Source organism: Danio rerio, chromosome 7 (genome assembly GCF_052040795.2).
Source record: "Danio rerio strain M-AB ecotype USA chromosome 7, GRCz13ab, whole genome shotgun sequence".
Taxonomy (NCBI): Eukaryota; Metazoa; Chordata; class Actinopteri; order Cypriniformes; family Danionidae; genus Danio; species Danio rerio.
The window spans coordinates 80065865-80081146 of NC_141027.1; the positions used below are offsets into that span (position 1 = coordinate 80065865).

At 39.9% G+C, this 15282-nt stretch overlaps 1 protein-coding gene across 26 annotated transcripts in view; it reads left to right on the plus strand.

The window, feature by feature from the left end:
* slc24a2a (solute carrier family 24 member 2a) overlaps positions 1-11419 on the plus strand; it is an 85895-nt gene extending 74476 nt beyond the window's left edge. For 13 of the 26 annotated variants that reach the window (XM_087262424.1, XM_087262426.1, XM_087262427.1 and 10 more), the window contains 2 exons: positions 1577-1743; positions 3749-4788. In XM_087262424.1, coding sequence (XP_087118550.1) covers positions 1577-1743; positions 3749-3998 — 417 coding nt within the window. In that variant the 3' untranslated portion in view covers positions 3999-4788. Of the gene's footprint in view, positions 1-1576; positions 1744-3748; positions 4789-9913 lie in introns of those variants that run through there. The other 13 variants (XR_015496581.1, XR_015496578.1, XR_015496571.1 and 10 more) reach the window with 3 other exon arrangements.
* The last annotated feature ends 3863 nt before the right edge of the window (positions 11420-15282 follow it).

The window sequence follows — 15282 nt, forward strand, 5'->3', positions numbered from 1 at the left end:
TTATTTTTACATTAAGCAGATGCTTGTGTCAAATGGCAAACATCGGCTGCAAAAAAAAAAAATATGGGTACTAATAACACAGTACAGGTTCATACACATTTTTACTACAAAAATTGCAGGACTTTCCCAAAACTCAAGGTTATTATTCATGACCTAATGTTTCATGTCATGTCTATGTACACACGGTAAACCAAATTTATTACAGCATATAAACAAAATGTGACAATCTACACTACCTGACAAATGTCTTGTAGTGGATCCCAGTTGTAAGATCAACATATAATAACTGGACTTCTACAGTAGTTGATCATTTGGTAAAGTGTCAGAAGGTGGATTTCTCTGACTGATCTGCATCCCAATCATCACCAATACTGCAGAAGACCTACTGGAACTCCCATGGACCAAGATTCTCTAAGAAATCAGTCAAGTTTGGTGAAGGATAAATCATGGTTTGGGGTTCATTCAGTATGGAGAGATCTGCAACATCAACAGCCTGAGGTATCAAGACATGTGTGCTGCCCATTACATTACAAACCACAGGAGAGGGACAATTCTCCAGCAGGACAGCGCTCCTGCTCATACTTCAGCCTCCACATCAAAGCTCCTGAAAGCAGAGAGTGCTCCAGGATTGGCCAGCCCAATCACCAGACATGAACATGATTGAGCTGATGAAGGAGGAGGTGTTTAAGATAAACACACAGACTCTTGATGAACTCTGGGATCCTGCTGAAGGCTTTCTTCTTCATTCCAGATGACTTTATTAATCAGTGATGTGAGTCATGTCAGAGATGTATGGATGCAGTCCTCCAAGCTCATGATGGAGTCAGACACAATATTCATTCTGTCTCCACTAAAGCAGGACTTTATCTTCTATACTGGACATTATTTCTGTTCAGTGATGAGACTTTAGAGCGCACTGTCCTCATCAAATCAGTCAACATCAAGACATGATCAGATTTATTGAGCTCAAATCAGCAAAATCTAGAGGCCTTCACCTTTAAAGCTTCTGATACCAAATCATCCACTTGAAGTCGATATTTGTTGCTTCTAAAACTTGGATAGGCCACAAGACTTTTGTCAGGTAGTGTATGTAGTTTGTTTATGTCCATGTCTGTAAAATAGTTTTTCCTGTCTGTGTTCAAATATAGTGGAAATGTAGGCTTGCGTTTCATTCAGACTCATACGAATATTACAAATGAGCCTTTAGCACCCACAGTCTCTTACCCTTTTAATTAGAGATTGTTTCTGAACACCAAACTCAAAATGTAGCTTGAATTTCGATGAACATGAGTTGCTTCATCCCACACACGTCACGTAAAGAGAAGCGCACTATAGTATTTAAAATGTACTCAATATCATCTCAAGATATCTCCTAAACAAATTCCCATCACTTTTCCTAAACACTTTGGGTTCATTTGTATTTCCAAAACGTTTCCAGAAATGTAAAATACCTCATCAAAATTCCAGGACTTCTCCAGGACTTCCAGGACCGTATGAACCCCTGTATGAGCTGAAGTTGACTCTGAATGTGAGTTGAGGCTTTGTTCTTCATCAGTCTGGTGTTTGTGTTGTGCAGGTTGGAGAAACGATCGGCATCACCGAGGAGATCATGGGATTGACCATTCTAGCAGCTGGAACCTCAATCCCTGACCTGATCACCAGTGTTATCGTGGCCCGCAAGGGTCTGGGGGACATGGCGGTGTCCAGCTCCGTGGGCTCCAACATATTCGACATTACTGTTGGGTGAGGAGATCATCCATCCATTCATTCAGCAAGAGCACATATGACTAATCAAAACTAACATCTGTATAATATTACCAATCTGGGTCACTCTTGATATCTGAAGGGGAGCTGTTATGCTCTCCAGGTTGAAAGAAAGTCCTTGTCCCAGGTGGAGAAGTTCAAGTATAGGAACGTGAGATTCACTGGCGGATTGGTGCAGCGGCAGCAGTAATGTGGTTGATCTACTGGTCTGTTGTGGTAAAGGAGCTGAGCCAAAAGGCAAAGCTCTCGATTTACCGGTCAATCAATGTTTCTACTCTCACCTGTGGTCATTAGCTGTGGGTCATGACCGAAAGGACAAGATCTCGGATACAATCAGCCGAAATAAGTTTCCTTGGCAGGGTGGCAGGGCGCACGCTTAGGGTGAGGAGCTCTGTGACCGGGAGGAGCTCAGAGTAAAGCTGCTGCTCCTCCACATCGAGAGACGTCAGCTGAGGTGGCTCAGGCATTTGTTTCGGATGCCTCCTGGACGCCTACCTAGGGAGGTGTTCCAGACGTGAAGTTTACTTATAAACCAATTTCGAGAGGATCACGTGCTTTTGATTGTTCACAGCTGTTCCAACTTTAGCTAATAACTGATGATCCTATCAGACGATCCTTAACTCACTATAAATAATTTCTCATCTCAATATCTTCGTCTCGAAGAAACCCCCCCCCCCCCCACCCAACCCTACTTTCCCTCCTTTTAAACGGGCGTCACGGTGGCCAGTGATTAGCGCTGTTGCCTCACAGCAAGAATGCCCCTGGTTTAATTCCTTTCCAAACCAGACGGCATTTCTGTGCGGAGTTTGCTCGTTCTCCCCGTGGTCGAGTGGGTTTTCCCCGGGTCCTCCGGTTTCCTCCCACAGTTCAAAAACAAGCACCCTAAACAATTAATCCAAAATATTTTAGCTAAACTCTGAGTACACCTTCAGCATCCATATCTGACACTACAATAACCAAGAGGGGGAGTCATCGAGATCTGCCTGAGCTCAAACTCTCCTCTCGCCTTGCAACGGGAGGGAGCCCAGGGCTCGAGGATCTTATAAGCTCAGGTCTCTCTCCCAGGACAGCACGCCAAACTAGCGTTATTATCAATCATCAGCTAAGTGTGAACTCTTGAAATGTCCCACTGGGAGGAGGCCTCGGGGATGACCCAGGACAAGCTGGAGGACCTATGTCTCCAGGCTGGCCTGGGAACGCCTCGGTATCCCCCCTAAGGAGCTGGAGGAAGTTTCTGGGGAGATGGAAGTCTGCTGCCCCCGCGACCAGGCCCCAGAAAAGCTGCAGAAAATGAAAGAATATTATGCAGAAGTCTTTTTTATAAGGGGTTTAAAGAGTGTGTGAATATCTCCAGCAGCCTCAAGTGGTAAATAATAATTTATACAATTTGTTATAATCAGACTTGATGAATGAAACACTTTGATTGGCATTCTCCTTTTGTACGTGTCATCAGAGGAGAAAAGCCCCGCCCACTAATCTCCCTTATTAGCATAAACAGCAACCCTAAGTGAGAAGCAGCCGTCTGTCCATTAGCGATCAGAGTGTTTGAGCTGCTGAAGATGATGTGAGCATAGACTAAGAGGAGTATAGATGTGGAGTTTTAGATGATCAGCGACAGGAGTCTCCATAAAGTTAGTCTTGTTTTTAAATCTGTCGCTTTGGGAATGTTTTAACGAAGCCTCTCTACTTGACCATTGGTCTCGGGCGTCCACCATGTTTGTAGTTTGTTTACACAAGTTTGTAGTTCTAATCGGATTTACGTCCAGTGCACAGTGTATTATGGGTAACAGTAGTGGGTAGAGTATGCACGGTTCTGCACTTCCAAGTTCTACCGGATAATACCTTTGACGTAGTCTTTCCAACATCCTACAGTTTGGAACACTGATTCTATTTTGGAACGCTCTTTAGAACAGATAGAATGCCCATTGGAATGCAACACCAGTGTGTGTGTGTGTAACATTCCGAGTGTTCCTCTGTCTCCCAGGTTACCGTTCCCGTGGCTGCTGTTCTCGATGGTGAACGGGATGGTCCCGGTGCAGGTGAGCAGTAACGGGCTGTTCTGCGCCATCGTGCTGCTCTTCCTCATGCTGCTCTTCGTCATCGTCTCCATCGCCGCCTGCAAGTGGAGGATGAGCAAACTGCTGGGCTTCATCATGTTCCTGCTCTACATCGTCTTCCTGGTGGTCAGTGTCCTGCTGGAGGACAAGGTCATCGCCTGCCCCATCTCCATCTGACACACATACAGTATACACACACACACACACATATATATAACCATACAAACATACACACAAAGAAATACTTGAACACACACACACACACACGCGCATACAGTTCATACACACATACAGCACACATACACACAGAAAGACTTAAACGCACACACACACACAGTTACACACACCCACACGCTTAAACACACACACATACACACCCACACAAACACAGAGACATTTAAACACACACACAGACATTCACCTAAACTTTCACACACTCACACACACTCACATGCACATAAACACGCACTTAAACACACACAAACACAGACATGCATTTAAACACACACAAGTACACACCCACACACTTATACACACACGCAGCGGCATTTAAACACACACGTTAACACAAACAAACACACTTAAACACACAGACCCACACACACATACTTAAACACATATGAACACACACATATACATGCCAAAACACACACACACACACACACACACACTTAAACATAGTTTACTTTTTAACATAGTTAAACACACACACATAAGCATGCACACACAGAGACATTTAAACATACACATTCCCAAAATTAAACACACACACACACACACAAACCTTAACGACACGCACACAGAGACAATTAAACACACACACACACACACACACACCTTAACGACACGCACACAGAGACACTTAAACACACACACACACACACACACAGTCATGAATGCTGACTTTATTTACTTCCCGGTACATTTCCCTTTGTTTTTGTCCAATAAACTCCTCCAAACACCCCTACAGGAGAAAGTGGAACTGTCCGCATGAGAAGCAGAACTCTGTAAGATATCCACACTCATCTGAAGAGAAATAACCTCTGTTCATCTGTTTATTTCTTCTCTAACACTTTATTCTAAGCTGTCTTGTTCTAGTGTAACTATTGACTCAAACGCTGAGTAATATTAATTACACGTATTTACTGTGTGGATATGATTAGAACGAGGGTTATTTGCACGTAATTATTTATAATAACGATAGATACCTGTGTAACAAGTACACCTTAAAATAAAGTGTTTCCTCCTCTTCTTCTTTTTAATCACGCTGTAAATCCAACATGCGTTTGCTTTACAGCTTAAACCACTATGAGGTAGTCATTAATGCAAGATTTACTGTACTAAAGCCTTGGCTAGAATGCTTAATGTACATTTATTTATAGATTGTTTTGTACATTACACTAGTAAAAGTTATATAAAAATTTTATTATTTTGAAATAATTGTACTTTTTATTAGTATTTTAAGGGTGGACGGAATGTATTTATTAATTAATTAATTTATCATTATTTAAGTTTTTATTTAATTCACTCAATGAATACAACATTAGATTTTTATCTAGGGCCGTAACGGTGCACTAAACTAAAATATTAGTACAAATCATTCAAATTGGTTGAGATTTATCATAAAAACTGATATATTTAACATTTTTTTTCCTATATATATATATATATATATATATATATATATATATATATATATATATATATATATATATATATATATATATATATATATACACACACACATATATACACACATATATACATTCTCAAACAGTATGAGTCGCTGAGTAAAAGCCAAAGGGAAAATGGGATTTTTTAAAATTATTTGTGTATTTATTTATTTATTTATTTATTTATTTATTTATTTATTGTGTATTTATTTATTTATTAAGTTGTATTGTATTTAATAATTTAATTCCACTCAAATCATTATAATTGGTTAAGATTTATCAGTAAAACCTGATTTATGTGACATTTTTTCCCAGGATATATTCTCATACAGTATGTGTCACAATCAAAAAAAGTTAGTTTTTATTTATTTATTTATTTTGTGCATTTATTTATTTATACTTTATTTAATTTGATAAATGTTTAGTTTTTTTATTTATTTATTTAACTCCACTCACTGAATTCAGCACTCGATCTTTAACTATGGCTGAAAATACCAGTACAAATAATTAAAAATGGTGGAGATTTATCATAAAAACCTGATATATTTCACATTTTTCCCCAGTATGTGTCATTAAGAGAAAGCCAAAGGAAAAGTCAGATTTTTATTAATGATTTGTGTATTTATTTATTTATATTATTTTATTTTATTTGAAGTTTTTATTTTATATTTATTTTATATTATTTATTAAATTGTATTTATTTATGTAATTCACTCATTGAATAAGACATTAGATCTTTAACTCAGGCCGTAACGGTGCACTAAACTAAAATGTTAGTACAAATCATTATAATTGGTGGAGATTTGTCATAAAAACCTGATATATTTTACATTTTTCCCAGTGTATATATATTTTCAAACAGTATGTGCTGTTGAGTGAAAGCCAAATGGAAAGCGTCCAGGTTGTTTCTCTGCCATGCCCTTGTTTTAATCACTCAGTAGGGTGCAGTGATGATTTAGAAGCAAGCAGACGCTGGATCTTGAGTCTGTTGGCTGTGAATGTGTTTCACTATTGACTAATCTCTGCTTCAGAGCAATCACAGCGTCACATGTTTGATTTATTCCTCAAAACAAAGCTGTATTCCAAATCGCCCTCTATTCCCTTAACCCTCATACTGACTTACGGGTCAAAAATTTAAACAAAACAAGAAGAAAAATGTGTGTAAAAATGACCCACACTAGAGGCCATGGACTTTAGTCTCCTTGTTCGAGCAACCGACTCCCATACAAAAACAACCGCTAGTTTGATCCCAGCTTAGACCCATTTGGGTGCAATAGGACTGGTGGGTTACATTTGGGGGCTCGTCCGGGATGGAAGTGAGGTTTAGAGGGTTGAGTGTAACGAAGGCCAGTTAACGAAATGCTGTGCAGCTGAACCTCACTCCTCTGACCTCAAAAGGTGCTCTAGACAGACACTAGAGACCATGGACTTAACCTCCTGGTTAGAACAACTGACACGCATACCAGAAATCACCGATTTGATCCCAGCTAGGAGCGGGTTGGGTGCAGAAGGACCAGAGGGTTACATGTGGGGGCTCGTCCGGAATGGAATTGAGGTTTAGACGATTGAGTGTAACGAAGGCTAGCTAGCGAAGTGCTATACTGGTAAACCTTTCTCCTCCAACCTCAAAGTGTGCTCTAGAAAGACACTAGAGGCCATGGTCTTAAACTCCTTGTTAGAGCAACCGACTCCCATACAAAAAACAATAAAAAGTCGCCAGTTCGATCCCAGCTCAGAACCGTTTGAGTGCAGTAGGACCCGTGGGTTACACTTGGGGGCTCGTCCGGGATGGAAGTGAGGTTTAGAGGGTTGAGTATAACGAAGGCCAGCTAGCGAAGTGCTATGCAGGTAAACCACACTCCCCTGACCTCTAAGGGTGCTCTAGACAGACACTAGAGGCCATAGTCTTGACCTCCTTGTTAGAGCAACTGAGTCCCATTCAAAGAATCGCCGGTTCGATCACAGCTCAGAGCGGGATGGATCCGGTAGGACCGGTGGGTTACACACAGCAAACAAACATTTAATGACATTTACTTATATTAAAATGTCATGTTGTTAACTAAAAATATGCAAAGTGCTGTGCAGGTAAACCTCACTTCTCTGACCTCAAAAGATGTCCTAGCGACAGATGCTAGAGGCCATGGTCTTAACCTCCTTGTTAGAGCAACCGACTCCCATACAAAGAATTGCCGGTTCGATCCCAGCTCAGAGCGCGTTGGGTGCAGTAGGACCGGTGGGTTACACTTGGGGGCTCGTCCGGGATGGAAGTGAGGTTTAGAGGGTTGAGTGTAACGAAGGCCAGCTAACGAAGTGCTATACTGGTAAACCTCACTCCCCTGACCTCTAAGGGTGCTCTAGACAGACACTAGAGGCCATGGTCTTAACCTCCTTGTTAGAGCAACCGACTCCCATACAAGGAATCGCCGGTTCGATCCCAGCTCAGAGCGGGTTGGATGCAGTAGGACCAGTGGGTTATACACAGCAAACAAACATTTAATGACATTTACTTATATTAAAATATTGAATATTTTCCGAATATTGAAGAAGTTTTGTGAACCGTTACTTGCCTACAGCTTTAAAAAACGATGATATTGAAATGTCAATTGATGACATTTATATGCAGTGGGGTGTTTGATCAAATGATGAATGTTCTGAACCTCTCCAGAAATAATCGTTATTGTTTAGTTTTTATTTTAATAATGAAAACTGTCAAATTCGTTTGACAAAAAGCAACAATGAATATCTTTTATAGATCCTGCATGCCATAATCCTGGAGCTTTTATTCAACCAAAATACAGTATATTTATTTATTTACGCAGACAAATATGTGTACATTTGTCTTTACATTTTGCTTGTGCATCAAGAGGCCAAGTGTAATCTGCATTTAATTTTAAACATGTTGTTTTAATCTGGAATCAGTGCTTTTATTTCAGTTTTAGAGGTGTGTGAGCTGCAGTATTGATTGTAAAAATAAAAAAGACTGCTTGCTGCCTCAAGAAACTACAAATGAGAAATGTCCTGCATGTTGCTTCCCCCTTAAGCATATAAATGCCCTTGATATCCACTCATTTATAGACTAAACGCGGTAAACAAGTAATGTAAACGCGAGGGAAATGCGTAGATGCTTTTAGTATGTAGTTAGAAAGCAGATGTAGGCTAGCTCTCCAAGCTGCTAACACTTCAATCCATGTTTCTGGACTGAAATACAACAACGTTGAAATGCATGCATGAATAATGTGTAGGCTAACTCAAGATGTGCTAATAAGACAAATAATCGCGTAATGACTTGCCTAACGAATAACGAAACGAGTGTTTAATGTGCTAAAGTTACTCTAGATAGATTAAAACACGCATTTATGAGTAGCGCGATCATGTGGACACTTTAAAAGGTGCTTTAGACTTGATCTTTGTAATCTGTACAGACACAAACACCACAGCTAATATTAGCCACTAGCGTAGCGTACACTGACATGACACTAGCTAGCGTAACACTTGTTGTTTGTGGAGGCGGATATTATTTGTTTTCAAGACCAAACACCTGAGCAAATATCGCCCTCTAGTGTTTATTTTTGTATGAGTCACTCGAAAAATAATATCTAACATAGCGAATGTTTAACTTACATTCAGTGTTTTCTCCACCAAATCCTCGTGTTTATATTTGAGCAGCGTAGATGCTAAAAATGCTAATCATTTACAGTAAATACTGTAGTGTTTTTGAACCGTACTATAGTAAAGTGTTCGAATTAATCTGTCGTAGTTGCAGTAACACAAGAGCTGTATAGTAATATAAACAAACGACAAATACAAAATAACAACTGAAAATAACAGCATATGCTGGTACGGTATGTTTTGTTGCTGGTCTTGCTGGTTTTAATGCTGGTCTTGCAAGTCTCCATGCCGGTTTTGCTGGATTCACTGCTGGTCTCGATATTGGTTTTTCCGGTCTCGATGCTGGTATTGCTGGTCTCAATGTTAGTTTTGCGGGTCTCAATGCTGGTCTTGCCAGTCTCAGTGTTGGTCTAGATGTTGGTCTTGCAGGGTTCAATGCTGGTCTTGATGTTCTCAATGCTGGCCTTCCTGGTCTCAGTGCTGTTTTTGCAGGTCTCAATGTTGGTCTTGCTGGTTTCAATGCTGGTCTCAATGCTGGTTTTGCAGGCCTCGATGTTGGTCTTGGTGGGATCAATGCTGGTCTTGATGGTTTTAATGCTGCTCCTGCTGGTCTCAATGCTGGTTTTGGGGGTCTAGATTTTATTCTTGCTGGTTTTGCGGGTCTCGATGTCGGTCTTGCTGTGTTCACTCCTGGTAGATGCTTGGGACCAATACTTAGACCAGCAAGACCAGTATTGAGACCAGCACTGAAATCAGCAAGACCAGCATCGAGACCAGCAGGACCAGTATCGAGACCGGCATTGAAACCAGCAAGACCAACATCAAGACCGGCATTGAAACCAGCAAGACCAACATCAAGACCGGCAAGACCAGCATTGAACCCAGCAAGACCAACATCGAGACCCGCAAAACCAGCATTGAAACTAGCAAGATCAGCATCACGACCAGCAAAACCAGCATTGTAACCAGCAAGACCAGCATTGAACTCAGCAAGTCCAACATCGAGACCAGCAAAACCAACACTGAAACCAGTAAGACCAGCAAAACCAGCACTGAAACGTACCTTACAGTCAGCATATGCTGTTTTTTCAGCAGGGACACCACAATTTACTGTAGTAAATACTAAAGTACCATATTTACTACATTACATCATAATACTACAGTATGCTGGAGCATTTATTAGTTGTTACTGTAATATATTTGGTATAATACACTTAAGTATGGTTCTAAAACACTATTTACTGTACTATATTTGTTCTTAACATTTATTTTATTCCATGTACCTCATACAACCTTTAGATAACTGGATGTGCTTCAGCAGTTCAGGGATAAAATCTGGGGCAAAAAATAATTAAGTGTAAGGATTCATTTAATAGCAGGGAAGTGTAAAGCAATGCGTGAATGTGTGTTAAATATAAGCGAATGTTATTATTACTCGAATAGAGTTGGTCGAAATGGTGAAGCTGAAATGTTAACATAAGATAAGATGGTATTACAGGACTACATGTTACTAATAAGTAATGTAGAAAGTGTATGTTTTATTTGAAGTGTATGTTTTTTTATTTATACTCATTTTATTTTTCAAAAATTCATGTATCAGCAGTAGTTGCTCATTTGCTAGACTATAATATTAATAATCTTTTCTGCATTCGCTCTTCATCATTATTATTTTGTTATTTGTATGTATTTATAAAGAGGGCTGTACAAAACACACACTGTCGAAGTGCCCCTTCTTTATTCTGACCCTGCTTTGTGGCAGGGTGAGGACCGCTTCAGTTTTCAATTTTTATTTATTTATTTATTTATTGTCGAACGTAGCAACATCGATATGCACTTTGCATTTATACATGTCTGTGTGTTCTGAATGAAGCTAATTTACACACATCTGGAGTTATTGAATGCTTTTTTTTTTAAAAAAGAAGTGACGAATGCTGATTGTGTTCACCTGTTCCCTTTATGGTTTCACTGAGTTTGCCGACGGACTTGGTTTCTGGCTCAAACGTCGTCTTTCGTTCTTCATAAAACTGCACTTTTGTACTGAATCACGAGATTCACATCGGGTTATAAGCATGTCAGCGAATACTCCACCAGTGTTTAATGTCTCATTTGTTTCACTAGTGTTCATGCGACTTCAAATGTACATATATACAGATACTAATACAATCAGAATATATAGAGAAACTGTTTATGTAAATGCGAAGTATGTAATAAATGAAATAAAGGCAAATATAAGGGCAGAATATTTCTGTGGTGAATGGAGTATTTTCAGGAAATTAGCTATTGCAAATGGAATAATAAAGTTGAAACACCCACCAACACGACTCCGTCTTTATTTTATATTACTATATGTGATGGATGCAAGCTTATAAACATTATGTGAACATTTCTTGTTGTAAAACAAATTGTTAATGGGCGTTAGTTGTTGAAACACCACTTATAAATGTTAATTAAACACGGAGATCAGCTTTTGCTCCCCTAGTGGTGAAAGCATGAAACTACAATATCTTGTGGAGACGGTTTTATTTTTTCATCACATTAGTTGAGCTCTGCTGTTTTGCGTAAATTAATCTGATGGTTTGAGGTGTTCATCTGCATTCATGTTTACAGACGATCACGTTATTTGTGCGAAGTGACGTTTATTTCTGAATTATTTTCGAGAGGATCACGTGCTTGTGATTTACCACAGCTGGTCTCGCATTAGCTAATCATCATATGATTCCTAAATTACAATAAATAACCACAGTCTGCACTCCACATTTATTTTCGTCTGTAAGAAACCCCCCCCCCCTTCCTCCCCCATCTTTTTCCCTCATAGATTGGGTGGCACGGCGGCCCAGTGGTTAGTCCCACAACAAGAACACTGCCGGCCCTGGTCCTTGCCATGCCAGAGGACAATCCTGTGTGGAGTTTGTACAACGCGATCTCACGGCAATTCGTAACTTTTTTGATTTAGTGGCTAACTCGTACGATCTAATTTGTACATTTTAGTACGATTTGCTCATCCCCCAAAGACAGTTGGGGTTAGATGCCACGCCCCTTTTTTAAAAACTAGATTTTCGTGCGACTCAACTCCCACGAATTTGTACGAATTAGCCACTAAACTGGCAAAACGTAAAATACTAACGTTTCCTCATGAGATCAGGCTGAGTTTGTATGTTCTCCCATGCCCACGTGGGTGTCCCCTGGGTTCTCCAGGTTTCCTCCCACCATCCAAAGATATTCATCATGCATGACAGACTAAGCAAAGCAGGCAGTTTATCTAGCTCCCTTCCTTCCCAAAGTAGTTCACCTTAGCCACTTCAGCCAGGGATTTTGAGATCTACCTGAACTCAAGCTCCCCTCTTGCTCTGCAAACGAGAGGGAGCCCTGGGCTCGAGGATCCCTTGAGGTCTCTACGGACAAGCCAAACAAGCTTATAATAAATCATCAGCTAAGGGTGAACTCTTGAAATGAAATCTATAACTAAGAAAGACAGGTATGCTATCTAGTGATGGGAGAAATAAAGCTTTGAAACAATTCCTTCTCAAAATGATTTGCTGTTTTGAAGCGATGGATACAGCACTGCTGTTTTACACACCCATAACAAACACTTTATTTAAATCATAACCAATCAAATGCAATAAGCACATCATATAATCTCACAGAATATAAAATAATAGGCCAGTTTTAAAATAAAAAAAAATTACTATTTGTTTAGTTTTTGTTTCCAACAGTGTGTGTGTTAAAGTGAGTTAAGGTGCAGTGTGTAAGTTTGACACCCAGTGGTTGAATATGGTCAACTCAGAGCCAAATATACTTGCAACATGAAAGGTTTGCAATCAAAAGATAATGTATTGAGCAAAAAATGGCAAAAAAAATTCAGGGAAAATTGAGTTTTGAGAAAAAAGGAATGTGAATGCAAAGAGAAAACAGCATTGCAAACTCACGGTGTAACGACGGGGAGTAACACCACAACAGAAGGTAGGATCCAATATGCAGGTTTATTCACAGTCAGGCAAGCAGTGGTCAATACGGGAGCAAACGGGTGTGTGAGGACAATCCAGAATCGTAGTCAATTTAACAAGCAAGAGGTCGAAAGGCAGGCGGCAGACAAGGATAACTACATAAACAAGGCTAGGGTTAAAACACAGGAAAACAAGACAAGGAAAACGCGTTGCAATGCTACTTTACAGTGAACAAGACTCAGCAACCTGAATGAGTGTGTGTGCTGCTTAAATACTGTGTGTAATCAGTCTTGAAGCAGGATCAGCTGTGGGATTCTAATCAGTGGAGACTTGGAGCAGGTGTGTGTGTGTGGCATGACTGAATATGTAGTTTATCGGCAGATTTGTAGTCCTAAGTGTGTGTGTGTGTGTGTGTGTTTACCAGCGACGTCTGGTGGTTGTTCGCTGGTGAACATGACACACGGCAAATTAAAATCAGCATTGCAATTAACTTGAGAGGATTTGTACAGGCAATACTGGAATATAATATTTATTAAATAAATGTATGTTTTTAAAAAATTGCTAATATTTGAACTTTTTTTCACTGCTTTATTTGCAATATTGCCCTTTTCCCTTTCAAAACTCAATTTTCGCCTTGCGTTATTTTTTGCAATTCTTTGCTCAATAGTTCTTTGCTTGCAGCCTATAGATATACATGTGACAGTGAACACTTTTACACCTTTACTTCTCCGTGTGCACATAATATAAGCAGAAAAACACTTGAAATGCACAAATCATCATTTCAGACTCAATGCTTTACTGAGGAAAACATTTAGATAAGCTGCAGATGTCAGTAAAGCTGATGACTGATAATATTAACACACGGGATGTGTTGCAATAGTTGTTTAAAAGTCAAATCCGCTGTTTATTTCTAAAGATTATTTCTAAAATTGCTGACATGTCAACCTCCAGGTCATGACGGGCGCTCATCACTCGTGTACCCGGTGAGGGCAGCTGGTCCTCGGCGACTTGTGTGCCCCTGGCTAATCTGAAAATGCTCATTTTAATCACGTTGGATTTAATTATTATTTTCTCTTTCTGAAATTATTCAAAAATAACAGCTAAATTCTTATAATAAAATTGATTAGATTTTATTACAGACATTTTTAAATTAATTTTAAAGCAAAAAAATGCCCTAAAATCAGCATATGAATTTCATTAAATAAAGTGAACATATTAATATTAATGAAATCTACAAGGCCACAAAATGACTTTTTACAGTGTACATGCAAGATTTATATTTGTATTTATTCGTTTAAATAATGTCAGGTGAAGTTATCAGGGTATTACAGGCTCATATAATGATCATTAATTTGTATGAGCACAAATAAAGAAAAGTGTGTATTGAGTGTTTAATATATTCCTAAAGTTTCTCAGTAAAACCACTGAGATAGCTGAGATTAAACCAGCGGATAAAGCAGCAGCAGATAACAGAGCAGAAGACACAGGAGCAGAGCAGAACTCAGTCATCATTGGGGACGTTGTTCTGCCGTGAACACAGCGCTGTAGAAATCTCCTGAATATATCAAGGTAAGACAGAGCTGTTGTTAGTGTTTGACTGTAAGTCATTAAAGATGAACTGAATGTAACACAGACTAGAATGCAGGAATGTTTTCAGCCGGATGATTCTGACTTGTTGGACTTTTAGCTGCTGTTATGAGCTTTGTGTCTTCTGAAAGCTGCTCAGCATTTATTCAGCGCTCACACTTTACACTTAAGCCTGGTTTATACTTCTGCGTCCAGTCACGGGCGTAACCCACGGTGCATTTATACTTCTGCGCTGTCTCTGTTGCTCTGCATTAACACTTCCGAAACGCTAGTTGGCAGTGAGGTGTAAATGTTCCTCTGTGTCGAGTTTCTTCGCTGCTGTTTTGCTTTTCCTGAACACTTCCTGAATGTACAAGTGGCTCAAACTCACTCATTTTGAGGCAGGAACTGGCGGACGTGCAACAACTTTAACTATGCGGTAAACACAAAACAAAACTTTCCATCCAGAGCTCCTTCACGGGACTCCACACTTGTAAACAATCGCTCCATTGGGCTAGCGCTGACGAGTCTGAGGGGGAACGAGAGCGGCGCCAAGCCGACCAATCACAAAGCTTGCGCTACGCGTCGTTGCGATGTGTAGTTAAATTTTTTGAGAGGTGCATGTCAGCGACGCTGACGGCCACGGCGAAGGGCTATACGTCAGTGCCG